This window comes from Saccopteryx leptura, chromosome 6 (genome assembly GCF_036850995.1).
Source record: "Saccopteryx leptura isolate mSacLep1 chromosome 6, mSacLep1_pri_phased_curated, whole genome shotgun sequence".
In the NCBI taxonomy this organism is placed as follows: domain Eukaryota; kingdom Metazoa; phylum Chordata; class Mammalia; order Chiroptera; family Emballonuridae; genus Saccopteryx; species Saccopteryx leptura.
In genome coordinates this window covers 1,267,408-1,292,178 of record NC_089508.1, presented here as the reverse complement: position 1 = coordinate 1,292,178, position 24,771 = coordinate 1,267,408, and the positions used below count along the sequence as shown (strand labels likewise).

The window sequence follows — 24,771 nt, the reverse complement described above, 5'->3', positions numbered from 1 at the left end:
GTCACTGCGGCATCCAGCGGGGTCACTGCGGTGTCCAGCGGGGGTCACTGCAGCGTCCAGCGGGGTCACTGCGGTGTCCAGCGCGGTCACTGCAGCATCCAGCGGGGTCACTGCGGCGTCCAGCGAGGTCACTGCGCCATCAGCACCGGTGGTAGGAATTGTGGAACAGGGACAAGCTGAGGGAAGTCGGGGCCTGCGACACACCACCTCCCTGTGCTCGACCCGCCCACGCCACGTCCCGAGAGACACCGGCACCTGGTCAGCAACAGCCAGGGACTTCTGGTGGTCCTCACTGTGTCCGCACATTAGAAACGGGTCTGAGGGCCTGCGGGGACCTGACTGGGGTCCCGCAGCTGAGTGGGTGAGGGCACCAGGTGGGAATAGGCCTGACACCTGTGGGTGCAGCGGAGTCCGGGGGCCCAGGGGCAGGGGCGCGGGCGTGTTGCCGTTTTCTGAGTCAAAAGCTATCCTGAAATGAGCTTTCTTTAAGAAAACGGGTGGCCTGGCCTGTAGCGTCGGGGTCTGCTTCTGTGAGGCTGCCCCAGGCACGGGCCGTCCCGCTCAACCCGCTCTCCCGCCTGCTGGGCCCAGTGACAGGCGGGTGGCCGGCAGTGTCCCCCACCAGGGCTCGGGGCTTGTCTGAACTTTCAAAAGATTTGTCAGGTTTTCTCTTTAGTACGTTGGTTGGACATGTGCATTGCATTGACCTTGTTCCCACAGAAAGTTAAGTTTTTACAAAACTAGAGAAAATGACTGATTTGGAAAGAAAGAAAGGGGGCGGGACTGGGGCACGAGAGCAGAGATCGGGCGGGGACACGGGACGGGTGCTGACCCGCAGCGCGGCAGTGGACGCGAGCATGGGCCTGGCTGGCGCCAGTCTGCAGCCCGGATAGGTGCAGGGGCCAGCGGGCGGGGGGCCCCCCAAGTCGCCTGTGTGTCGTGGGATCCTGCCACCGGCAGGAGCCGCCGGGAAGGACCTCATGGACTCGGAAGCCAAACTATAGGAATCCTGTTAGGTTTAGAAGATGGGACAAGTGCAACAGAGGTCAAAAGGCAGAGGAGATGGGGCAGCCCGGGGACCCCACTCGGAGCCCTGGGGACCCGGTCCCGTGGGAGCTTGGGCTCCCTGGGCGCTCAGGAAGCGGACAAGGGGGCCCTGCGGCCCTCCCAGCTTCCTTCCAGGGCCCGAGCAGAGCAGGGGGAGGACTGCTGTTGTGAGGGCAGAGTGCACAGAGGGGCCTGGACGGCAGGTTCCGAGGCTGGGCCTCCTGGGTCCCGCCCGGTGGGCACAGGCTGGGCCGTCAGCAGAGGACGGGCTGGACTGTGCAGGTGCTCGGGCCATGCTGCAGCTGGGGCAGAGCAGACGTGAACGGCTCCCTCCACAGCCCACGAGGCCGTCCCGGCACAGGTGCCAGCGCCCACAGGGCCCGTCGCGACTGGGATGAACGCCACAGCACAGCGCCCACAGGGCCCGTCGCGACTGGGATGAACGCCACAGCACAGCGCCCACAGGAAGCCTCGTCCTGGGGGCTGTCTGCAGTGTTCGCCGTGGAGGACGTCCCTCGCCGTGGCGAGCACCGTGTTTCCCGGGAGAGTCTTGGTCGGACTTGCGGCCTGTGCTTTACTGCAGGTGCTCGCGAATCGGAACTGCTTGTGTGACACGTGTGTGCAAAGCAGCAGCGTGCGTGCTCATGGCCCCTGCTCACAGGCTTCTGTGAGAAACTCCCAAGACTTTAAGAGATTCCTGGTCTTAAATGGGTTAAGTAACTAAAAGTTAAATGCTTTCCTTAAAGATCATTTTGTTTGATTGTGTCAGTGCTAGTATGAGACATTCTACAGATTACAGTTATGATAGAATTTTAGCATTATCGTTAAAAATGTTGTGAACTTTGCCTGACTCGTGGTGGCACAGTGGCTGGGGCACTGACCTGGGACACTGAGGTCCCAGGTTTGAAACCCCAATGTCACCAACTTGAGTTCAGGGTCACTGGCTTGGGCCCCCCCCCTCCCCCCGCCCCGGTCAAGGCACGTAGGTGAAGCAGTCAGTGAGCCTCTAAGTGCCACAACTACGAGCTGATGCTTCTCATCTGTCTCCCTTGTCTGTCCTGGTCTGCCTCATGTAAAAAACAATACGAGCTCCTGTTAGTTGGGAAAAGCTAAGTTCTCCCTGTGAGTGCCCAGTGGCCACTGGCCCTTGTTCTCGGGTATTTATTGAGCTCCGGCGTTGGACAGCAGCTTGGCCCCGGTGCTGGGGCATGCACTCTGCAGGCCCCACCTGGGCTGCCTCTCAGACCCCCAGCACTTGTGTTCGGGGCTGGGAGTGACACCAGCCAGCGGCCACCTGTCCTCCATCCGCCTCCTCCCCGAGCTGCCTAGGCGAGGGGTCCCCAGGCTGAACTCTGGTTGGTTACAGCTGACCTTCTGGTGGCCAGGTGTCAACCAGCGTGTGGTCCCAAGCCTGAGGGAGGTCCCCTGGACAGCAAGGAGGCAGAGGCAGTGGGAGGCCGGGGTGAAGGAGGTGTCAGCGTCCGCGGGAGGGAGGAGGACGGGTAGATCCGGGGCTTCGGGTCAGCGAGTGTCCCCGGGCCGGCCCTCCGGTGACATGCCCTTGCTGTTGCAGACGGCCAACGGGAACGTGGAGGCCAAGGTGGTGTGCTTCTACCGGAGGCGGGACATCTCCAGCACCCTCATCGCTCTGGCCGACAAGCACGCCAGTGAGTCCTGCCCCTCCCGGGGGCCCCGCCCACCCCGCCACCCCCAGGGTCACTCCGTGAGTCCCCCCTCCCGGGTGGGCTTCAGGGAGCTTCTGTGCGTGTCCTCCCCTGCCCTCCTCTGAAGGCCTGGCGTGTCCTTGTGACCCGCAGGGAGTCAGGAAGTGTCACTGCCTGAGGCTTGTCCCTCATAAGACTGACTGTGAGAGGTCAGGTCCAGCTGGGTCAGCTCCTGGGTGGGGGCAGCACGGGGTGGGGCCTTGGGTTCAGACGGGCACGGAGGCACTGGCGCTGCTGGCCCTGCCGACTTTTTGCTCGTTTGTACTTTGTGGAGAAGTTTCCACGTGTTGTAGAGACTAAGGTCTCCATGCTGACACTTCACACGGCGTCTGAGGAGCGCTGACGCGGAGAGGGCCCCGTGAACCCTTTGAGTAGTGCCTGTGCGTCCTCGTGCCTCCTGACCTGCCAGAGGACGGTCGTACACGTACAATGGCAACATTAAAGAAAGGCAAATATACGTTCTGCTTGTTTCCATAAATTGGTTATCAGACAAACATGGTTTTATGTTAATAAAACTGGAACTAATTTCACTTTTTGAAAAAAACTCACTCCCGGGGGTCAGTGAGCGTGAAGAAAACCTCACTACTCGAAGGGTTTTAACCAGCACGGTGCTGGCCGGTACTCCTTGTCCTCGAAGACGGGCGGCCGTGACTGGTGCTGGTCCCCGTGTTTCCTTCGGCAGCAGGCTGCCCTTGCGTACTCCACACGTCCAGGGCCAGCGGGGACGGAGCAGCCTGTGGCATCTCGGACCCTCTTCTCGCTGGGGCGGGCACAGGCACAGCAGGGAGCCTGTTTCCATTAGCTGAGCAGTGCCCGATGCCCGAGCTCAGCAGAGGGGCCCGTGCTGAGCAGGAGTGAGCGAGGGCTGTGCGGCTGACCCACAGGGGTGAGCGAGGGCTGTGCGGCTGGCCCACCGGGGCCCGTGCTGAGCAGGGGTGAGTGAGGGCTGTGCGGCTGACCCACAGGGGTGAACGAGGGCTGTGCGGCTGGCCCACAGGGGCCCGTGCTGAGCGGGGGTGAACGAGGGCTGTACGGCTGACCCACAGGGGTGAACGAGGGCTGTGTGGCTGACCCACAGGGGGCCGTGCTGAGCAGGAGTGAACGAGGGCTGTGCGGCTGACCCACGGGTGAACGAGGGCTGTGCGGCTGGCCCACAGGGGTGAGCGAGGGCTGTGCGGCTGGCCCACAGGGGTGAGCGAGGGCTATGCGGCTGGCCCACGGGGGCCCGTGCTGAGCAGGGGTGAGCGAGGGCTGTGCGGCTGGCCCACAGGGGCCCGTGCTGAGCAGGAGTGAGCGAGGGCTGTGCGGCTGGCCCACAGGGGCCCGTGCTGAGCAGGAGTGAGCGAGGGCTGTGCGGCTGGCCCACAGGGGCCCGTGCTGAGCAGGAGTGAGCGAGGGCTGTGCGGCTGGCCCACAGGGGCCCGTGCTGAGCAGGAGTGAGCGAGGGCTGTGCGGCTGGCCCACAGGGGCCCGTGCTGAGCAGGAGTGAGCGAGGGCTGTGCGGCTGGCCCACAGGGGTGAACGAGGGCTGTGCGGCTGGCCCACAGGGGCCCGTGCTGAGCAGGAGTGAGCGAGGGCTGTGCGGCTGGCCCACAGGGGCCCGTGCTGAGCAGGGGTGAGCGAGGGCTGTGCGGCTGGCCCACAGGGGCCCGTGCTGAGCAGGGGTGAGCGAGGGCTGTGCGGCTGGCCCACAGGGGCCCGTGCTGAGCAGGAGTGAGCGAGGGCTGTGCGGCTGGCCCACAGGGGCCCGTGCTGAGCAGGGGTGAACGAGGGCTGTGCGGCTGGCCCACAGGGGCCCGTGCTGAGCAGGGGTGAACGAGGGCTGTGCGGCTGACCCACAGGGGTGAACGAGGGCTGTGTGGCTGACCCACAGGGGGCCGTGCTGAGCAGGGGTGAACGAGGGCTGTGCGGCTGGCCCACAGGGGTGAACGAGGGCTGTGCGGCTGGCCCACAGGGGTGAGCGAGGGCTGTGCGGCTGGCCCACAGGGGCCCGTGCTGAGCAGGGGTGAGCGAGGGCTGTGCGGCTGGCCCACAGGGGGCCGTGGGTTGTCTGGCCTGTCTGCAAGAGGCTGCAGGACCCAGCTCAGGGTGTTTTCTTGGGCTCGTCAGTTCTCTCTGGCCGCCATGCACGAGCCAGTGTCCCCATGACGCAGGTGGCTCTGTGTTCCGTGGTGGGTGACAAAGCTGAGCTGGAGGGGGACCTCTGACCGGAAAGCCTGTGTCCACCAGCCCCGCACTCTGTGGTCTCCAGGTGCCAAGGAGCAGAGCTGAGGGGCTCCAGGGTCCACCCACAGGCTGTGTGTCCAGAGGAGGGGTTGGTGCTCGGCTCCAGGCCCTGCGGGTGTCAGCAGGGCCAGCTCCTGCTCCTGGCCCCTGGGAAGCTGACAGCTCTGAGAAGCGGGCTGGCCGGGCCATGGACCTGCTGGCCCGCGGGCCTGTGACTGCTGACTTGGAGGCATTGCTGACCTAGGGGCTCCTCACCTGTGTCCACTGCCCGGCCCAGAGCAAGGGGCCCCTCACCCCCTTGGCACATGATGACACGCTCTGGCCCAGCGGGCCCAGGTGGCTGTGCCGTGTGCACCCTGGTGGCCAGGTGACATCGGGAGGGAGCTTGACAGGCATTCTGTGACGGGCGCAGTTGGAGGGAGGGGCAGGTTCTCTAGTAGGGCCGCAGTGGAGCTGGTGGCTCTGGCAGAGGGCAGCCGCCCAGCCCAGGCCGTGGCCCCAAGGTGCCAGAAGAGCCCCTGGGACCGAGGGTCCCCAGAAAGCTGCCCTGGGAGCCTGTCTGCAGGCAGCCCTGTGCACTGGAAGTTCCACGCTGTGGACTAAAAGCAGCTCATGGGAATGTGAGTCACGTGACAGCGCCTATGAGGCCACCAGCTGGCCTGTCTCAGTGTGTGGCCACCTCTGGTGTGTTCCCCTGTGAGCGCTGTGCCCAGTGCCCAGCCTAGCCTCGGGGGGGGGGGCTGTGTCCTTCTGGCCAGAGGGACGGAGAACCAGGGGCACTGCTGTGTGGTCGGAGCAGCTGCTAGGATGTCCTTTGGACTGGAGTGACTCAAGTATGGGGTCTCCCGGCCACGCTGAACCCTGCTCCTCACGGGCCCCCAAGCAGCATACACATGTATGTGTGTGTGTCCTTGTGAGGGTGGGACCTTCCCCGGGGGGCACCTCAGGCACAGGTAACAGGCCCTCCCTGGGACCCCCCAGAGTCAATAGGGTGAGTGGGAGGGGGATGGGAGGAGAGCCTGCCAAGTCTGGGGGCGGGGTCTCCATGCCACGGGTCACCTGCCCTGGTCAACCACTTGAGTGCTGAGGGCCTGCAGGGCCCAGGGGAGGCTTGGCATGTCAGAGAGGTGTGGGTTGTAGGGAACCTTTCTCCCTGCTCCTGTGCTGTTGGCTGACGCAAGGCCTGGCTGCCCTGAGGCTGTGAACGGGGCCCTGGACACCTGTCCCCAGAGCTCTCGCCTCACCACTGCTGATGGCAGGATGGCGGGCGGGGGTCCTGGAACCGTTGTGGGCTGTGTTGGGTTGCATCTGCCCACAGGGGCTACCCCTGGGGCCCAGGGTAACCACCTCTGGCCCCAGATCCTTGCTGAGCGGCCTGGCCCAGTGGGGCCATCACAGGGCTGGTGTTTGGAGGCTTGTGGGTTCCTGAGAGTGGGCAGGGAGGTGAGGAGGCCGGCAGTGTGGGCTCTCGGGCTGCCATGGCCCACTCCCTGGGGTAGACCACTTCCTCAGCCCTGTGCCCAGGCCACAGACTGACACTCTGCCCGGAACGCTGGGATGCCCCACAGTCGCCACAGGGGGGCAGCAGAGGGCCACAGGCGGGTGGTGACTGGCCATGGCCGCCAAAAGGTGGGGGGCTGTGCTCAAAGTAGCAAGGCAGCTCCCATCTGCCAGCTCTGAGGAAGGCGGTGCAGCTGGAAAATCCATACCCGGCGCCTGGACAGAGGGCAGGGTCCTGGCTGTGCCGCTGGCCACTCCCCAGGACGCTGCCCAGAGCAGGGGTGGCAGCCCTGGGGTGGCTGAGCTCCAGGTGCCTCTGCCCTGGCCCTGTCTCCCAGTTCCCCTCGCACTACCCCAGACCTCCACCTTGCCCTCAGGGGCACCCCACCCCGGGCTGTGTGTGCTGGGGGCCTCAGGGTGGAGGCCTCCCTGCCCCCACGGCCCGTGCCTCTGGGCTGCGCTAACCGCTGTCCGGCCTGTCTGTTCTCCAGCCCTGTCCGTCTGCTACAAAACCGGACCCGGGGCCGACAACGGCGAGGAAGGTAAGGCGCCCTGGCGGGTCGGGTGGGGTCTGTGCTGCTGGGCCGAGGGGGACCTCCCCATCCCCTTACGCAGCCCGCCGGGCGGTCCTTGGGGTGCGGGTCGGCTGACAGTGCCCTGGTCCTCCAGGGGAAATCGAGGAGGAGATGGAGAACCCCGAGATGGTCGACCTCCCCGAGAAGCTCAAACACCAGCTGCGGCACCGCGAGCTGTTCCTCTCGAGGCAGTTGGAGTCCCTGCCTGCCACCCATATCAGGTGGCTGGCACCTGGGGTGCGGGGGCGGGCATGGGCGGGGCGGGGGCGGGGCTGGCGGAGGAGGAGGGAGGGGTGGGGCGGCCCCCTGACCGAGGCCGGTTCTCTTGCAGAGGGAAGTGCAGCGTCACTCTGCTCAACGAGACCGAGTCGCTCAAGTCCTACCTGGAGCGGGAGGTGAGGGGCGGCTGGTGGGGGGTGGGGGGGTGGGGGGTGGGCGGGTGTCCGCTGGTCTGGGGGCGTCACTTCCCCTGGCTCACTCAGGCCCAGACCCTGCCCTGCCCATAGCCCGGTCCCTCCCCCTGGCCCGCGTCCAGACTACCCGTCTGGGAGATCTAGACAAGGACAGTGCTGCTTGTTGAGCCGCCGCGAGCCCTGGCTGCTGTGAGCTGTGTTGGCTGGGTGGTGAGGAGGCTCTCTACGTTTATAAAGTTAAAAATGTCAGCACAGTCACGGCCTTGGGCCGTGGTCCTACCACGTCCCTCCTTTGGACAAGAACCCGGGGTGTGCGCATTGTAGGATGCCACCCACCCCGAGCTGTGACACTGGCGTCTCCAGACAGCGCATGTCCCTGGGGAGCAGATGGCCTGGTGAGGGACGGGCCAGTGGACAGAGCGTGTGCTCTCGGGCCCAGTGGGGTTGGGAGGCTAGGGCATGTTGGTGACTTAGTGGACAGGGCACCACTGTTTCCGGGCACGTGGACCCTGTCACACCGCCGGGTCGTCTGGGGGCTCAGTGGAGCAGGGTGGGTGGGGACCGGGCTGTGGATGACCAGAGACACCGGTCCGGCACCCGGGGCCTGATTCAACTTCAGGCATCTGGGAAGCTGCCAGCAGGGGGCAGTGCCTGAAGTGTATCCCGCAGGACAGATGTGACGGTCAGCCAGGGAGCCGCATGGGCCTGGCCCCGTCGGATAGGTGGCCTGGGCCCCCTGTGGGAAGTGCTCTGCATGACCAGCTTTGCCCAGGAAGCCGCTGGGCGTCGTGGGATGAGCCCACTGGGGATGGGGGACGCTGTCTGTGGTTTAGAAAGACCTCAGGGACAGCCACACTTGGAATGATGCTTGTGAGCAGGGAGGCTTTTGTAAAACCATCAGCTCTGGTAAGCACACGTGGGCTGCGTAATGTGTGTGGACGTGGGCCCGGCCTGGGTGGAGGGTCCTGTGTGTGTCCCCAGGTGGGGGCACCTGGGTGTTTAAGAAGTGTTCATTCTCACACAGTGAGAAAGAAGACAGGTGTCCTGAGACCCTAGCATGGGGCAGCCGTCTCTCTCTGAGACCGGACCACCCTGGGCGAGGGTCACTGTGATGCAGCCCCCGCTTGGGTCACAGATGGACAGTCCTGATGGGCAGTTGCAGTGACCAGGGCTCGGACCAAGAGGAAAGTGGCATGGACAGTCGGGTCCTCTCGGCGGCATGAGGGAAGCACAGGGGGGTTGACTGACTCAGAGCAGCAGGCAGGCGTTGGGGGCGGGGAAAGCTGCAGAGAGGAGTCCCGAGCGGTGAGGTGAGGTGAGGAGTCTGAGGGTGATGGGAGGGGGAGCGGGCAGCCAGGGAGAAGCCCCCGCCCTGGGCCTGGGTCACTGACCACCACTCAGGCCTTTTCTAGGAAACACGGCAGCGTCAGCACAGTAGTGCTGGCCAGAGGGGTGGGCAGCGGGCAGCTGTCACATGGGGCGAGGCCGCGTAGAGTGGGGTGGGGGGGATGAGCACGTGGGGCCGCTGCTGCACCCACAGCCCTGGGCGCCGCCTCCGGAACAGCCTGTGACGCGCCTTGTGTATGTCTTCTGGGACGACGGCAGGAAACCCGCCATCTTCTCGACGGATGTGCCCAGAATCTGTCAGACTCGTTCCTCCCTGTCTCAGGGTCTTGGCTGCTGTTAAACACTTCCATAAACGAACGTTTCAAACCGCTGCTGCTAATGGAACTGCTACTGCCTGGGGGGGAGGGGCTGGTGTCGTCCAGTCGTCACGGGCGTCTCAGCACGCGGGCCTCGGGCACAGCAGTCACCTGGGGTCCTTCCTGATTTCCCCGCCTCCGGGCAGCGTGGCGTGGGGCTCGGCGAGGCCCTGGGGCGCCCGCGCTGACCCGTCTGTCCCCTGTGCTGTCTTCTAGGACTTCTTCTTCTACTCGCTCGTCTACGACCCGCAGCAGAAGACCCTGCTGGCCGACAAAGGGGAGATCCGGGTGGGGAACCGGTACCAGGCGGACATCACGGACCTGCTGAAGGAAGGTAGGGCCGCGAGGTAGAGTGGCTCAAGCGGGCATCCTGGCAGCCAGCCCAGGGCCCGTGCAGGACCCCTCTGGCCACGCCTGGTGCGCAGAGCTTCTGTGTCCCTTTGGCAGCATTTCCTTAAGTTTATTTATTATTATTTTTTTTTTTTTTTGTATTTTTCCAAAGTGAGAAGGGCGGGGCAGACAGACTCCCGCATGTGCCCCACCAGGATCCACCCGGCATGCCCACCAGGGGGCGATGCTCTGCCCATCTGTGGCGTTGCTCTGTTGCAACCAGAGCCATTCTTGCCTGAGGCAGAGGCCACAGAGCCATCCTCAGCGTCTGGGCCAACTTTGCTCCAGCGGAGCCTTGGCTGTGGGAGGGGAAGAGAGAGAGAGAGGAGAGTGGGAAAGGTGGAGAAGCAGATGAGCGCTTCTCCTGTGTGCCCTGGCTGGGAATCGAACCCGGGACTCCTACACGCCAGGCCAACACTCTACCACTGAGCCGACCGGCCAGGGCTCTTTAGGTTTTTTTTTGTTTTGTTTTGTTTTTTTGTATTTTTCTGAAGCTGGAAACGGGGCTAGACAGTCAGACAGACTCCCACATGTGCCCGACCGGGATCCACCCGGCACGCCCACCAGGGGGCGACGCTCTGCCCCTCCGGGGCGTCGCTCTGCCATGACCAGAGCCACTCTAGCGCCTGGGGCAGAGGCCAAGGAGCCATCCCCAGCTCCCGGGCCATCTTTGCTCCAGTGGAGCCTCGGCTGCGGGAGGGGAAGAGAGAGACAGAGAGGAAGGAGGAGGGGGTGGAGAAGCAGATGGGCGCCTCTCCTGTGTGCCCTGGCCGGGAATTGAACCTGATTTCTGGACGCCAGGCTGACGCTCTACCACTGAGCCAACTGGCCAGGGCGCTCCTTAGGTTTTTAAAAAGCTCTTTTTTTCTCTGAAAAAATTTTTAAATGGATCTGTTTTTGCCGAGTTCTGTTTGGTGGGGGGTCCAGTCCGTCTGAGGCCCACTGCGCTGGGGGGCTCCGCGCTGGCCCCCTGCCCTCCCTCTTTCCTGCAGCCCAGGGGCCGTGAGCAGCTTTGCCTCCCTTCTTCTCTGTCCAGTCTGCACCCTACGCGGCAGTGCGTTGGCCAGGGAGGCCGTGTGTTCGGTCTCAGCCGGTGCGTGTACCTGGGAGATGAGGCCCTCGCCCAGCCCGGTTGACCATGGTGGCCAGGGAGCTCTGTAGGCCTCCTTGGGGTGCTGAGATGAAGCTGTGTCTCCAGTCACTGGACAGTGGTGGCCGCACTGGGCAGCCTGTCCCACCCTCCTTGAGGCCCCTCCAGAGCCGTGAGCAGGCCGCCTCCTGTGAAGGCCACCCCTCCACAGCCACCTGCAGCTTGGGGGCTGTCCCCTCCCCTGTGTTTCCCTGTCTCTGAAGACCGCTGCTGCTGAGATGCTTTGTTGGTGGTGCAGCAGGACTGTGGGCTGGACCTCAGGCGGGTCTCCCGGTGGCTGTGGCTCACCCTGTGCCCTGCGGGATGGGGCGGCCTGCGGTGACGCTGTCCTCGTGCCTGAGCTTCTCCCTCCGGGCCGCGTGCTCGTTGCCGCTCAGTGGCCGGGCCACAGTGCAGGCCAGGCCTCCCTGTGCGTCCTCGTGGGCCCCCGGCCAGTGCGTCCTTCCCGTCCTCCGCCCGCCGGGCAGGTTCTTGGGACGAGCTCGCACGGTGTGAGCTCAGGTCCCCCTCTCCCCTCCGCCAGCCCCTCCCAGGGGAGCAGCCGGCACGTGTGCCCTTTGCACCCAGGCTCCGGAGGCAGGAGGAGGCTGCCCACACCCTCCCCCACCCTCGGCTCTCGCCTTTCCTCCGAGTGGTCTGACCTTCCTAAATGCCGGCTGCCCTTCCAGCCACCTGCTCGCTCCTCTCAGGGACGTGACGCCTCGTTGGTCTGGTCCTGCTCTTTGCACGTCTTTTATACCCGCCTCGTGCTCACACTCATGCACACACACGCCTACACACACACACACACACACACACACACGCACGTGCACACATCCTTCCCTGGTGGCTGGTCTGTCTGTCGGGGGCCCTCCTCTCTGGCCGGGTGTAGGAAGAGGCGCTCGGCTCGGCTGACAGGCCGCGTGCCGGCTGTGTGGCCCCTGTGCACTCACAGGCGTGTGTCTCACGCTGTGTGAGGCCCGGCCACCCCGCGGCCGCGCACTCGCGGCTCCCTGCCACGCTGCAGGTCTGTCCCTCGTGGGACCGGGAGAGCTGGCAGACCCTTGGCCCCGAAAGGCGCCGCCAAAGGCTCGGGTCTCCTGGGGGTCTCGTCGGACTCACGGGGCCGCTGCTTCATCGCAGGCGAGGAGGACGGCCGCGACCAGTCCAAGCTGGAGACCAAGGTGTGGGAGGCGCACAACCCGCTCGTGGACAAGCAGATCGACCAGTTCCTGGTGGTGGCCCGGTGGGTGCTGCTGCCCGGCCCTGCGGGCACTGGGTGTGGCCCGCTCTGTCCTGTCCTGTCCTGCGGGGGCCTCCCCGGCGTGTGAGGGAGTTCTGAGTCGATGCTGCCCAGTTCCTGTCCCTGCTGCCCGGGCCCACGCTGGTCAGTGTGGCCGCGCTCCTGTGTCCCACCCAGCCTTTCAGTGTCCGGGTTTGGTGCTGGCTGCCCCTCCTGCCCGCTGGCTCCGGTGCTCAGTGTCTGTCCTCCTCCCCAGCTCCGTGGGCACCTTCGCGCGGGCGCTCGACTGCAGCAGCTCCGTCCGGCAGCCCAGCCTGCACATGAGCGCCGCCGCGGCCTCCCGGGACATCACGCTGGTGAGTGGGCGTGGTTCAGCGGCCGAGGTCCAGGACGCCCACTGTGGAGACCACTGCCAGGGTGGGCCCATGCGTCCTCAGGTCCTGTCCTCGCCGCCTGTTCCTTCCAGCACAGGGCGCAGCCTCTCCTGTGGTTGTAGCGCCTGCCCTGCCCACCGCGGTGCTTCCTCCCTGGGGTCACTGCACCAGCGGGGGGGGGGGGGTATCGGCAGCAAGAAGCAGGTCTACAGCCCGCTGTCTGGGGGCCCACGTGCTGGGCCTGACCCCAGGCTCCAGCCTGGCCAAGCCCGTCCCCCCCCCCAGGCAGGGTCACCCTGGAGCGTGCCCACCTCCGCCTGCTGCTCCGAGCTGCCCGCCCCCAGCTCTGCAGGCCACCCCTGCCCGTGCACCCCCAGCACCCCTGTGGCTCCTGGCTTCCTGCTAGGTGGGGGTGGTGCTCTCACGTCCTGTGGGGGCCCGGGTGGGCACGGCAGGTGTGCGCAGCCTGGTGACCCTGCCTCCCTCGCCGCAGTTCCACGCCATGGACACGCTGCACAAGAGCGTGTACGACGTTGCCAAGGCCATCTCGGCCCTGGTGCCGCAGGGAGGGCCGGTGCTCTGCCGCGACGAGATGGAGGAGTGGTCGGCCGCGGAGGCCAGCCTCTTCGAGGAGGCCCTGGAGAAGTACGGGAAGGACTTCACGGACATCCAGCAGGACTTCGTGAGTAGGCGGGAGACGCAGGACGGCCCCGCCCGAGCTCCTCGCCTGCTGCCAGGGGGCGGGTCAGCGCTGCCGCCTAGGACCCCGGTGCCCCCCGGAGTGGGCTTGGTCGTGCTGTTGTTTTTACCAGCTGACCTCTCCTTGCTGTGCCCTTGATCTGTGTCCCTTGCACGTGTGCACCCAGGGAGCCGTGAGGATTGTAGCACGGGTAGGGACCGTGCCCTCAGGGACCCCTCCCCACTGTTACGTCTCTCTGGAACACTTAACCCCTCTGGAGAAAAGAACAACGAGCCCAGTGGTCCCCCAGAACGGCACGTGTCCGTGCAGAAGGTGCCGGGTGACTGTCTGAGGCGGTCATCTGACAGGAGCGTCCTCAGCAGGGGCGGGCTTCGCGCCCGAGTGCCCCCAGGGGGCGCAGGGGACCTCCAAGGGCACGGAAGTGACGGTGGTCAGGGCCCAGAGAGGGCAGCACAGTCAGGCCAGCGAGCCGCGGGCAGGCGCGCCCCCGGCCGCCCAGGTTGTGGGCGGCCCCGTGAAGCAGGGGCACTGGCAGCCTGAGCCGTGTGAGCAGGACCCCGTGAGACCGAGAGCGGAGTTGAGGGGCCGCTGCGCATGGAGGTAGCGAGGCTGACCAGGGTTGGGGGCGCAGGACGAGCCGCAGCCACTGGGAGACCCTGGCAGGGCACCCCCTGGTCCTGGAGGCCCTGTGCCCTCCTTGTGATGGGTCAGGTGGGCGCAGCGCCGACGGGGCCTGCGTTCTTGCCTCGGCGAGGCAGCACCGTAGCTAGGTTGAGGCCGGGCCTTGCGTCCACCAGCTGGCCTGGGAGGTCGGTCCTGTGGTAGCACTGTAAGCCCACTCCAGGGGGGACCCTGAGGTCCACGCTGCGGGACGTTGGCCTGGACGCGCTTGCTCGGGCAGCACCAGGGCTGTGGGCAGCACTGTCCCGTGAGCAGGCACCGGGCAGGAGGGGGTCTCAGACTCGGATAAGAAGTGTGTCAGGAGTGCAGGGCCGCCCGAGACTACCCCGGGCAGCGCTCTGCAGGCGGCCGCAGCCCCTGAAGCAGCCCTCTCCCCGCAGCTGCCCTGGAAGTCGCTGACCAGCATCATTGAGTACTACTACATGTGGAAGACCACCGACAGATACGTGCAGCAGGTGGGCCCTGGGGCGCCCCGGGCAGTGTGGCTCTGGCCCCGACCCCTCACAGGGCGGACGGTGGGGGGACCGGAGCCCCCTCCCCCCCAGGGCAGCCCCCCGGCCGCCCGCTGGCCCCTCTGATCTTCTCTTTTGTTTTAAGAAACGTTTGAAAGCCGCCGAAGCGGAGAGCAAGCTGAAGCAAGTCTATATCCCCAACTAGTGAGTGCGCCCGCGGCTCTGGGGGGGGGGGTGGCTGTGGCCCGGGCTGTTCCGGGTGGCTGTGGCCGGGCTGTTCTGGGTGGCTGTGGCCCGGGCTGTTTCGGGTGGCTGTGGCCCGGGCTGTTCCGGGTGGCTGTGGCCCGGGCTGTTCTGGGTGGCTGTGGCCGGGCTGTTCTGGGTGGCTGTGGCCCGGGCTGTTTCGGGTGGCTGTGGCCCGCGGCACTGTGGGGGGCGGCTGTGGCCCGGGCTGTTCCGGGTGGCTGTGGCCCGCGGCACTGTGGGGGGCGGCTGTGGCCCGGGCTGTTCCGGGTGGCTGTGGCCCGCGGCACTGTGGGGGGCGGCTGTGGCCCGGGCTGTTCCGGGTGGCTGTGGCCCGCGGCACTGTGGGGGGCGGCTGTGGCCCGGGCTGTTCCGGGTGGCTGTGGCCCGCGGCACTGTGGGGGTGGCTGTGGCCGGGCTGTTCCGGGTGGCTGTGGCCCGGGCTGTTTCGGGTGGCTGTGGCCCGGGCTGTTCCGGGTGGCTGTGGCCCGGGCTGTTCCGGGTGGCTGTGGCCCGGGCTGTTCCGGGTGGCTGTGGCCCGGGCTGTTCCGGGTGGCTGTGGCCCGGGCTGTTCCGGGTGGCTGTGGCCCGGGCTGTTCCGGGTGGCTGTGGCCCGGGCTGTTCCGGGTGGCTGTGGCCCGGGCTGTTCCGGGTGGCTGTGGCCCGGGCTGTTCCGGGTGGCTGTGGCCCGGGCTGTTCCGGGTGGCTGTGGCCGGGCTGTTTCGGGTGGCTGTGGCCGGGCTGTTCCGGGTGGCTGTGGCCCGGGCTGTTTCGGGTGGCTGTGGCCGGGCTGTTCCGGGTGGCTGTGGCCCGGGCTGTTTCGGGTGGCTGTGGCCCGGGCTGTTCTGGGTGGCTGTGGCCCGGGCTGTTCCGGGTGGCTGTGGCCCGGGCTGTTTCGGGTGGCTGTGGCCCGGGCTGTTCTGGGTGGCTGTGGCCCGGGCTGTTTCGGGTGGCTGTGGCCCGCGGCACTGTGGGGGCGGCTGTGGCCCGGGCTGTTCCGGGTGGCTGTGGCCCGGGCTGTTCCGGGTGGCTGTGGCCCGTGGCACTGTGGGGGCGGCTGTGGCCCGGCCGTTCCTCGGCCTCCCGGGTAGCTCTGGTGCCCGGGCCGGGTTCATCGCTGAGCTGAGCGCCAGGGGACGGGCCGGACAGGGTGTGGACGAGGGCTGGCCCCTCCATGAAAGCCCTTTAGGACTCGAGGGTAGAAAGCCCACCGCCACCCCCACCAGATGGCGCACCCCCGAGGACGGTCTCCCCAGGAGCGGTACACCAGCAGCGTGGCGGCCCCGTGACGCCCCTCTCTCTCCCTTACTCTAAGTAACAAGCCCAACCCGAACCAGATCAGCGTCAACAACGTCAAGGCGGGTGTGGTGAATGGTGCGGGCGCACCAGGCCAGAGCCCCGGGGCTGGCCGGGCCTGCGAGAGCTGTTACAGTAAGTGCCTGCCGCCCGGCACCCCGGGCGCGCCCCAGCCCGCAGCGGCGGGCGCCCAGCCCTGGCCCAGGAGTCCCGCCTGGGGGGCGGAGGCTGCACGCTGCCCGGGGAAGCCCTCTGGGGCGGGGCGAACGGGGCCCGGGGCCGGGGCGAGGCGGCGAGGCGGGCAGGTGACAGCTGTGGAATGCTCTCTGCCATCACTGGTTCTGCTTAAGAATCCGTCTATTTCCAACTTTGTTGTCCGTAGCCACCCAGTCTTACCAGTGGTATTCTTGGGGTCCCCCTAACATGCAGTGTCGTCTCTGCGCATCTTGTTGGACATATTGGAAGAAATATGGTGGCTTGAAAATGCCAACCCGGTTAGATGGAGAGAGGCCAGGACCAAACCGCAGTAACATGGTAAGTGGCCTCCTCCCCACCCGCGCACGGCCCGGCGGCCCGGCCCGCGGTCATGGCGCTGTGTCGGGGCGGCGCGCCCCCTTCCACAGAGCCCCCACGGCATCCCAGCCCGGAGCAGCGGGAGCCCCAAGTTCGCCATGAAGACGAGACAGGCCTTCTACCTGCACACCACCAAGCTCACCCGGATCGCCCGGCGCCTGTGCCGAGAGATCCTGCGCCCGTGGCGCGCCGCCCGGCACCCCTACCTGCCCATCAACAGCGCGGCCATCAAGGCCGAGTGTGAGTGTCCTCCCCAGCCCGGGCTCTCTGTCCCGCCCCGTGGGAGGGAAGGCGCTTGTCCCGGGCTCCCCTCCTGCAGCCGCCCACCCTGCCTGCCCCACAGGCACCGCCCGGCTGCCCGAAGCCTCGCAGAGCCCGCTGGTGCTGAAGCAGGCCGTGCGGAAGCCCCTGGAAGCCGTGCTGCGGTATCTCGGTAAGCCCGCCCCCCACCACGCGGCATGGTGCCCACCGGGAGGGGCGTCGCCTCAGTGCTGCGCCTGTGACATGTGCCTTCCTGCACTCCTGACCCCCGCCCGTCCCCCCACGGGTTCTGTCTCCAGGGCACCTCGAGTGCCTGCTCCTAGTGCCCCTGCAGGGGCCGGGGCTGGGGTTCAGGTCGGGCTTGGCCGCCCCTGTGGTGCCTGCCGGCAAGGACAAGTGTCTTCTGGAGACACCTGCAGGAGGACGCCCTGGAGGGTAGGCCCGTGCTGGGCAGGCGGCAGTCACACAGAGGGCCCTCGTGGCCTGGGGACCCTGAGGACCTCAGCAGGCATCCCTGGTCACCTTTGCCGAGCTCAGGGGGCTGGGCCGTGGGCCTCAGGTGGGCTGGGGCCGGGCTTGCCACGCGGCCAGGCTCTGGGCGGGCTCATGAGTCAGTCCCTCTCGCGTGGAGGTGACTTTGCTTCCATGAAGGACATTCCAGAACGGTGAGCTAAGTGTGCCCCACTCAAACATAAGTGGCTTTGGCATCATTTGCTGTCTGGGGTCTTGGTCCTGGGGCCGCCAGCCTCACCCTGTCCTGGGGGAGGAGGTGTCCTGTGGCCCGAGAGCTGCCAGCGGCTGGAATGTCTGAGCCAACGTGAGCCCGCGCCTGCAGGCCAGGCCTCGGTGGGGCCCGTCCTCGGCCCGGCCTGCGGGGCTCTTAACTCATCGCCTGGCCAGCGGCCAGCCCTCTGCCATCAGCTCCGGTGGCCTGGACCTGGAGGCCTTTAATGGGCCTGTTGGTTTACGTGCCTTTGTCTGGAGCCTGTAAGCGGCTGGCGGCCGCCCAGTGGTCGGCCAGCTGGCTTGGGGCTGAGGTACAGGCCTGGCGTGGGTGCTGGGGGTGGGTGGCAGAGGTCACCCTCGGTCAGGACGGGGCCTGGGGCTGCCTTGCCGTCCCGCACTCTCCAAGCTCCTGCCTGCGTTGCTCCTGACAGAGACCCACCCCCGCCCCCCCAAGCCCGACCCGGTGAAGAGCGTGTCCGGCGTGCTCGGTGGCCTGACCCCTGCCAAGTCGGCTCCCGTCATCAACAACGGCTCGCCCACCATCCTGGGCAAGAGGAGCTACGAGCAGCACAACGGCATGGACGGTGAGTCCGGCAGCGAGGCCGGCGGGCCTCGGCGGTCGGCCAGTGCCGCCTGCGGCCCCCGAGTGTCCGGCCCCTCGCCCCGCGCTGGCGCCTGCTGACCGTGTTCTCTCTCCCTCTCTCCCCCGCTGTCGGGCGCTGCCAGGCAACATGAAGAAGCGCCTGTTGATGCCCAGTAGGGGTAAGGCCTGGCGGGCGCTGTGCGGAGCTGTGTCTGTGCTCGCTGCCTGGCGTGGCAGGCGGCCCAGGGCGCGTCCACGGGGCAGTCCACGCGGGCCAGGCCGCACGCCACGGCCCCCAGCTCACTTGTCGCTTGTCGGCCAAGAACCAAGCCCTTCCTGCGGGCGCGATTGCCCCAAACGCCCTGCTTTTGGCCCAGGGCCTCTGGCTCTGGGGCCGTCCCTCCTCCTTGGCCCGGCGCCTGGTCAGTGGACTGTCCCTGCTCGTGTGGCCCTGGTGCCCAGCTGCCCGCCGGCACTGTCTGCTGTCGCGCTGTGATAGCCGCATGCTCGCAGCCTCCGCTCTGGGGTCACCCGTGCTGTGCCTGCAACTTGAGTGCGCCCTGCCTTGGGGGAGGGGCAGGGGGTGACGGCGCTGTGGGTGTGGTCGCCGTGGGGGGAGCCGCCTCGGGGCCCTCCTGCCATCAGTGTGGGGTTGGTTGTGGCTTCAGGACGGGGCTTCCGGTGATCTGGGTCCCGCTTTTGCCCCTTAGTGGTGGGAGGGGCACCCTCGGGCTTGGGGGCTGGGAGGGGCCTGCACTATTGTCTGCAGCAGGAGCTGTGGGGGAGACGGGGAGACGGGGAGCCACGTGGGTGGGAGGTTCAAGGAACATGCTCTGAGTGCCCGCCAGCCCCTGGGGATGGGCCGTCGGGGACCATGGCACCATGGCCCGGCCAGCCTGGCTGTGCCCAGAACGCCCCACCCAAGCTCAGGACTGGGGGGTTGTTGGCTCCCTCGGGGCCAGCAGGACAGCGGGTGGACCAGGCTCGGCAGTCTTGGGGACGTGTGGGGTGTGGCCTGGGCGGGCCTGGGGACCGGAAGGTGGCAGCAGGGGCCACCCAGCCAGCCCCCTCTCCTGGCACACTGTCCCTCCGCTGCGCCTGGAGCCCCAGCAGGCATGTCCTGTGGGGTCAGCAGCAGTTCTGTTTTCCTGGTTCTGTCACCTCACCCACCTGGGGGTCCGGTGGCCCTGCGGCCTCCCTGGGAGTCTTGTCAGGAGCAGGCTGCCCGCTGCTGCATCTCCGCAGCAGGGCTGGCCCTGCCCGCCGCCCCTACGGGCGCCCGGGAGCTCTCCAGTGCAGCCCGCAGGCGGGAGTCGGTGCCCTGGGCTTTGGGCTTGTTTTAGAAAGAGCCATTGACAAGAAGGGGGATGAAGTCCACATGCTCTCGTGGGATTTCCCAAAGTTGGGGTGCTTCTGTGTCCACTTCCGTTGGGCACGTGGTCTGGAGCTCTGGGCAGGGCTGGACCCGCCTGGGGACCTTCACTCACTAACCCACACCCTCCCTCTGCACCCCCGGCTGGCTCCTGCGGGCACGACTCACTCTAATGCTCGGTGTGTGTTTCCTTCTCTCCACAACTCGTCGCTCTGATAGGCACTTACCTGGGTAAGTAGCGCCGTGGCCCCACCGGCTGGGCACCACAGGGGGAAGGTGGCTGCAGCTGAGGAGCACGTGTGGAAAGAGCAGGACGCTGCGGGTCAGCCGGGCGGCCGGCACCCGGGGCAGAGCAGCTCGAGCAGCTCAGGCTGCCCCTCCACACGCACGCACGTGGGCAGAGGGATGTGGTGCTCAGGGGCCTTGGGCACCTCCGGGAGTGGCCAGGCCCAGGCAGTGGTGTGGGCTGTGACCTGACCCCGCGCCTGTCCTGACGCCCGGCTGGGGGCTTGCAGCTGCAGACCCCCAGTCCTGGGGTCTCAGTGGTGCTGGCCAAGGAGTGGCCGCCTGTGAGGGGCTCTCTGTGTCAGGCGAGGCCTGGTCCCTGTGTGCACTGGGCTTTGTTGGTCTTGACCGAGTCGGTGGCACAGGCCTGCGTAGTGGGAACAGGCTGTTGGATCGGAGGCAGCGGCCCTCAGAGCCCCAGGAGGTGTGGGCTGCTGGGCTGGGCTGGGCCAGACCAAGGATAGCTGAGCCACCTCGTCTCGTCCCCTAGGTCCCACCTGGGTCGGCGATGAGGGTGGGAGCGGGCCTGGCCCCAGGGGTCTCTCGCCTCCCGGGGCAGGCTGGGGTTCTGTGGTGTGTGAATGTGGACGCCCTGGGCTGTGTGCCTCACGTGCTGTCCTCCCTCTTGTCAGGCCTGGCGAACCACGGGCAGACCAGGCACATGGTAAGGGGGCGCTGTGCAGGTGCACACCTGTGTGCTCAGCGCCTTGGGGCTTTTGGGAGGAGCCCAGTGGGACCCGTGGAGGGAGTGGGGGGAGGGTGCCCTTAGCCCTCAGAGTGAGCCGACCACCTCGGGGGTTTGGGGTGCCCTCTCATGCCCTCTCTCACCCAGGGACCAAGCCGGAATCTCCTGCTCAACGGGAAGTCGTACCCCACCAAAGTGCGCCTCATCCGGGGGGGCTCCCTGCCCCCCGTCAAACGGCGGAGGATGAACTGGATCGACGCTCCCGACGACGTCTTTTACATGGCCACCGAGGAGACCAGGTGGGGCCTCCGGGCGGGCCGGGTGGCCGAGTGGGCAGTGGGGGCGGCTGTGGGTTTCCGTCACTCGGGTCGCTCTGCACTCACAGGAAGATTCGCAAGCTGCTCTCATCCTCGGAGACCAAGCGTGCTGCCCGCAGGCCCTACAAGCCCATCGCCCTGCGCCAGAGCCAGGCCCTGCCCCTGCGGCCGCCCCCGCCCGCGCCGGTCAACGACGAGCCCATCGTCATCGAGGACTAGGCCCTGCCGCCGCCCCAGGCCGCTCTGACCACAGACCAGCCCCCGCCTGCCCGCCCGCCCGCCCGCCTGGTTTGGTAGCGCCCTCCCACCCTCACCTGCAGAGAAACTGCTCCTCCCGCCCCGCACTGCGGGCGAGGAGAAGTGTGGTTAACTTATTCCGGGAAAGCCCAGGAGCTGTTTGTAGCTTTGTGTTACTTTTTTGGCCGGAGCAGAGTGAGGAGCCGCCCGGGTCCGCACCACACCGCGGGCTCCATGGGCCGGCCGAGAGTTTTGTTGTATTCTGTTGAAGGTGCCATTTTAAATTTTATTTTTATTACTTTTTTTGTAGATGAACTTAAGCTCTGTAACTTACACCTGGAATGTTAGGATCGGCGCAGCCAGCAGCCAGCCGAGCTGCCTGGTGGGGTTGGCCCCTTGTCTTTTCAAGTAATTTTCATATTAAAAAAAAACAAAGAAAAAAAAACTCATAAAAATAAAAAACCGACGAGACCTTCTTGTGTCTTTTTGTTCCTTTTCCTCTCCCTGTCGGAGCCAGAGCTCTCCCCGGCCCCGGCCCCTTGGAGGAGCCAGCCAAGGCTGGATAGCGGCAGAGCTTGGGCTTGCTGGCCAGGGTGGGTCCAGGGGGCGCCGCAGCTTGAGTCTTGGGGGTCACTTCTTGCGCCAGATGGGTGGCTCCAGGCCCGAGAGTCTCCTTGGGGCCCTGGGGCAGAGGACCCTCCCAGAGAAGCCCTATGAGCCATCGTGGCCAGTGGCTGTTCGGGCTTCCAGGCTGGGCTAGGGGTTCTGCCGCCCCCTCGCCTCTGCCTGCCGCCCCCTCACCTCTGCCTGCCGCCCCCTCACCTCTGCCTGCCGCCCCCTCACCTCTGCCTGCCGCCCCCTCACCTCTGCCTGCCGCCCCCTCACCTCTGCCTGCCGCCCCCTCACCTGCCTGCCGCCCCCTCACCTCTGCCCACACCTGCCTCCTTTAGGGCCTGGCCCAGTACCCACTACCCTCCCCTCCACCCGAGGGGCAAGAAGGCTGGTGGGGCTGACACTGTCCGTGGTAGGGGTGGCCTGATGTGGCCAGGGTCTCGACCCCTATGGCCCTGTGGCTCCCCTCCCATGGGGCCGCCAGCACAGCTGGGATAGCCACCCTGCTGTCCTCCTGGCAGAGCACTGCCCCAGCTGTCCAGGGCTTCTGCCCAGAGCCGCGGAGCCGAGGGCAGCCCCAGCAGGTGTGGAGTTTCCACAAGAGTTCTTTGCTCAGATTTCAGCAAGTCTGTTCTCAGAAACCCTATCACAGGCTTCCCCCTGCTCCCACCTGGGACAGGGGATGGTGGCCGGCCGCTGGAGGGAGGGGTCAGGGAGGGACACTTCTCAGGCTAGGCTACCCCAGCTGGCCCTCCCTGGGGGGTGCGGGGGGCTCCCTTATCTCCCCCTGAGCTCTGTCTCCTGCTTCCCCAGCCCTGCCGTGAGCTGTGTACCTCTCAGCTGGGGACTTAAAATAGAAGTCGCTGCTCATGGGTGGAGGCAGATAAGGGGTGTCCAGGCCCCCATCTCACAGCCCGTGATGGGCCAACAGGATGACACGCCAGGGTGTCAGAGAAGTGGTGCAGCACCCCCTAGCCAGCTCCAATCTGCAGTCATGGCCCCCATGACCCCCACTGCCCAGGATGAAGTTGTGGTATCTCAGCTGGGAGGTGACCTTGACAACTGCTTTCCCGGGGGACCAAGATGAATGTATGTGGGAGGTCCTTCGGGGAGGGGGTCCCTCCCTGGCCCTACCTGCCTCGCTCACCCAAGTCCCCTGCCCCCCTCCGTGGGCTCAGGGTCTTCCTCTTTATTTGCTCCCTCCCAGATACCAGTGAGGTGGCCCCCAGGGCAAGGGTCATCTCAGGTGGGCAAGAGTCCTCAGGAGGGGCCCTGGCTGGAGACCACCCTTGACGAGGAGCCCAGACCTGGGTCCTGCTGTCCTTTGCTGCAGTTGCCAGGATGACAGGCCACATGAATAAGGGTGATTCGCCAGGTGCCATGCCACTGTGGCCCCAGGGAAGGAACCTGACCCTACCACTGGCCAGCTAGCCTGGCCGCTTCAGGGCCCCGCTTGCTTCCCTCAAACCTGGCTGTCCTCACCCTGTCCTGTCCCTGCCCTTGCCCCACCCTGTCACCCTCAGTGGCCTCAGGGGTGGCTGCTATTGTTCTGTGTCCATTGATTGGTGTCCCTTCCTGCCAGGCCCAGAATAGCCCTTGGTGCCTGTGGCTGTGGGGGCAGGGCACCTGTCCCTTTCTTCCCAGGGCATCTGGCCAGTGTCAGATGCCATTCCTGGGATCCACTCCACTCTCCAGGCAGGGCTGGGGCCCTTGGCATCTCCCAGACACCTGTGCCGGCCCACCTGCCCTCCACAGCAGTTCTGCAAATTCCAGAGGTTGGGTGGAGTTAGGGAGGGTGATACCTGGCCAGGGGCTCCCAAGCAGGAGAGGGGATGGTAACAGTGCCAAGTGGCGGGCAGTGGCCCATGAATTATTCAGAGACACCTGACACTCGCCTGAGCAAGGAGCAGGCTGAGAATGACTGACCTGTGGGGAGCCCCCACAGCTGGCCACCCTGTCCAGGAAGAGGACTGTTGAGGCCTCCTGTCTCCGTCCTGGCTGGCATGGCTGGCATGGGGCCAGAGCCAGTTGCAGATGGGAGGGGGGCTGGTCAGGCTGGTCAGTCAGGCTTGGGAGATCTTGTGTTTCAGTGGCTGTAGGGTGTGAGTGCAAGGGGTGGGGGCAGCCACCCCAAGGAGCTGGGCCAGGGCAGGGTGCCAGGAACACCTGGGCTCTGCAGGCTGTGGGCACTCACTGGCTCACTCACCCACTGCACCCAGCAAATGCTGGTGACCGACGCTGCCAGGCCCGGGCCCTACTGCTTCCCTGGCAGGGCAGGTGCACCAGGCAGAGGAGAGGGGGTGGGCACAAAGCCTTAAACACTTGGAGGTGCGGTGGGGGCTGGGCCTGGTCACCTGGGCCTGGAGGTGGTCTGTCTCTCTGACAGGAGACCCAGAGAAGGGCCTACGTGGAAGGGAACCCCAGAGAGGAGGCTGAAAAGTCCTCGAGGTCCCCCCACTCCACGGTGGGGGTGGGCATTGAGGTTAGGACAAGGTCCTGCAGGCTCCCAGGGTCAGGCCGGCCCCTGTCGGGGGAGCACTGTTGGGCTCCAGCGCTCTTGCCCTCTCTGAGGATGCTTTGGCGCCAACAGGCTGGAGGTGGGAGCCCTGGGCCCCGCTAGTGGGTTCAGACGAAGGATGCGCTGTCATGGCTCCTGAGGCGTGGGGGACCATGCACACAAGGCGATCATTCCCCGGTGCTCCAGCTCCTATTCCTTCTCTCCTCCGACCCTACCGCCCCCTGGAGGGCAGAGCACCGGAGGACGGCTTCCGCGCCCCAGTACAACCCCGCGCGTCCCCCGTCTGCCGGGAGCCCCCTCCCAGCAGTTTCTCTCGCACTGTTTTTGGAAGTGGCGGGCACCCTGCCCTCTGTCCACCCGCTGAGCATTCCGCAACACCGACAGTGTAGGGCGGGGAGCGGGACCGGACCTGGGCCGGTGGCTGAATCCCTCAGAAATCCGGCTGGGATCCCGCCGCGCGGCCGTTGCTATAGAAACCGAGCAACAAAGGGAAGAGGGGCGTGCGACAGAGTGGGGGTGGGGTCCTCCGGGGAAGCCTGGGCACCAGGGCCGGGCGCGGCGGGCAAGCCTGCCGTCGGAGCGTCCGTCTGCGTGTCCAGGGGACGCCCTTCCGGGCCAAGGCCTCGCTGGCCAGGACTCCCCCGAACCGAAAGGGCTGCGCATTCCCCGCCCTGCCCTGCTTCTCGGGCGGGCGGCCCCGACGTTGCCATGGAAACAGACCTGGCGCGCCGGGACCCGGGCAGTGGCCGCCTAGTGCGCGGGGCCGAGAGAGGCCAGGCAGGTTCAGCCGCCCCCCGCCCGGCCGGCAGGTGCGCCCCCGCCCCAGCGGCGCCCCCACTCCAAGCAGCGAGACCCGGGGGGGTGGGATCCCGACGCCCCGCCCCGGCCGCAGAGCCAATGGGCGCG

The 24,771-nt window shown here is 66.6% G+C and overlaps 1 protein-coding gene across 3 annotated transcripts in view; it reads left to right on the top strand.

Annotated features, from left to right (window-relative positions):
* The window catches only part of MTA1 (metastasis associated 1), a 37,975-nt gene extending 16,769 nt beyond the window's left edge, over positions 1–21,206 (top strand). Inside the window, exons 3-22 of one of the 3 annotated variants that reach the window (XM_066341454.1) lie at positions 2,621–2,714; positions 6,989–7,039; positions 7,167–7,293; positions 7,404–7,467; positions 9,405–9,522; positions 11,851–11,953; positions 12,207–12,306; positions 12,818–13,006; positions 14,086–14,160; positions 14,303–14,361; positions 15,716–15,831; positions 16,079–16,230; positions 16,320–16,509; positions 16,613–16,702; positions 17,688–17,840; positions 17,983–18,018; positions 19,431–19,442; positions 20,129–20,160; positions 20,329–20,480; positions 20,567–21,206. In XM_066341454.1, the coding sequence (XP_066197551.1) occupies positions 2,621–2,714; positions 6,989–7,039; positions 7,167–7,293; positions 7,404–7,467; positions 9,405–9,522; positions 11,851–11,953; positions 12,207–12,306; positions 12,818–13,006; positions 14,086–14,160; positions 14,303–14,361; positions 15,716–15,831; positions 16,079–16,230; positions 16,320–16,509; positions 16,613–16,702; positions 17,688–17,840; positions 17,983–18,018; positions 19,431–19,442; positions 20,129–20,160; positions 20,329–20,480; positions 20,567–20,717 (2,064 nt within the window). In that variant the 3' untranslated portion in view covers positions 20,718–21,206. Of the gene's footprint in view, positions 1–2,620; positions 2,715–6,988; positions 7,040–7,166; positions 7,294–7,403; positions 7,468–9,404; positions 9,523–11,850; positions 11,954–12,206; positions 12,307–12,817; positions 13,007–14,085; positions 14,161–14,302; positions 14,362–15,715; positions 15,832–16,078; positions 16,231–16,319; positions 16,510–16,612; positions 16,703–17,687; positions 17,841–17,982; positions 18,019–19,430; positions 19,443–20,128; positions 20,161–20,328; positions 20,481–20,566 lie in introns of those variants that run through there. The other 2 variants (XM_066341455.1, XM_066341456.1) reach the window with 2 other exon arrangements.
* The last annotated feature ends 3,565 nt before the right edge of the window (positions 21,207–24,771 follow it).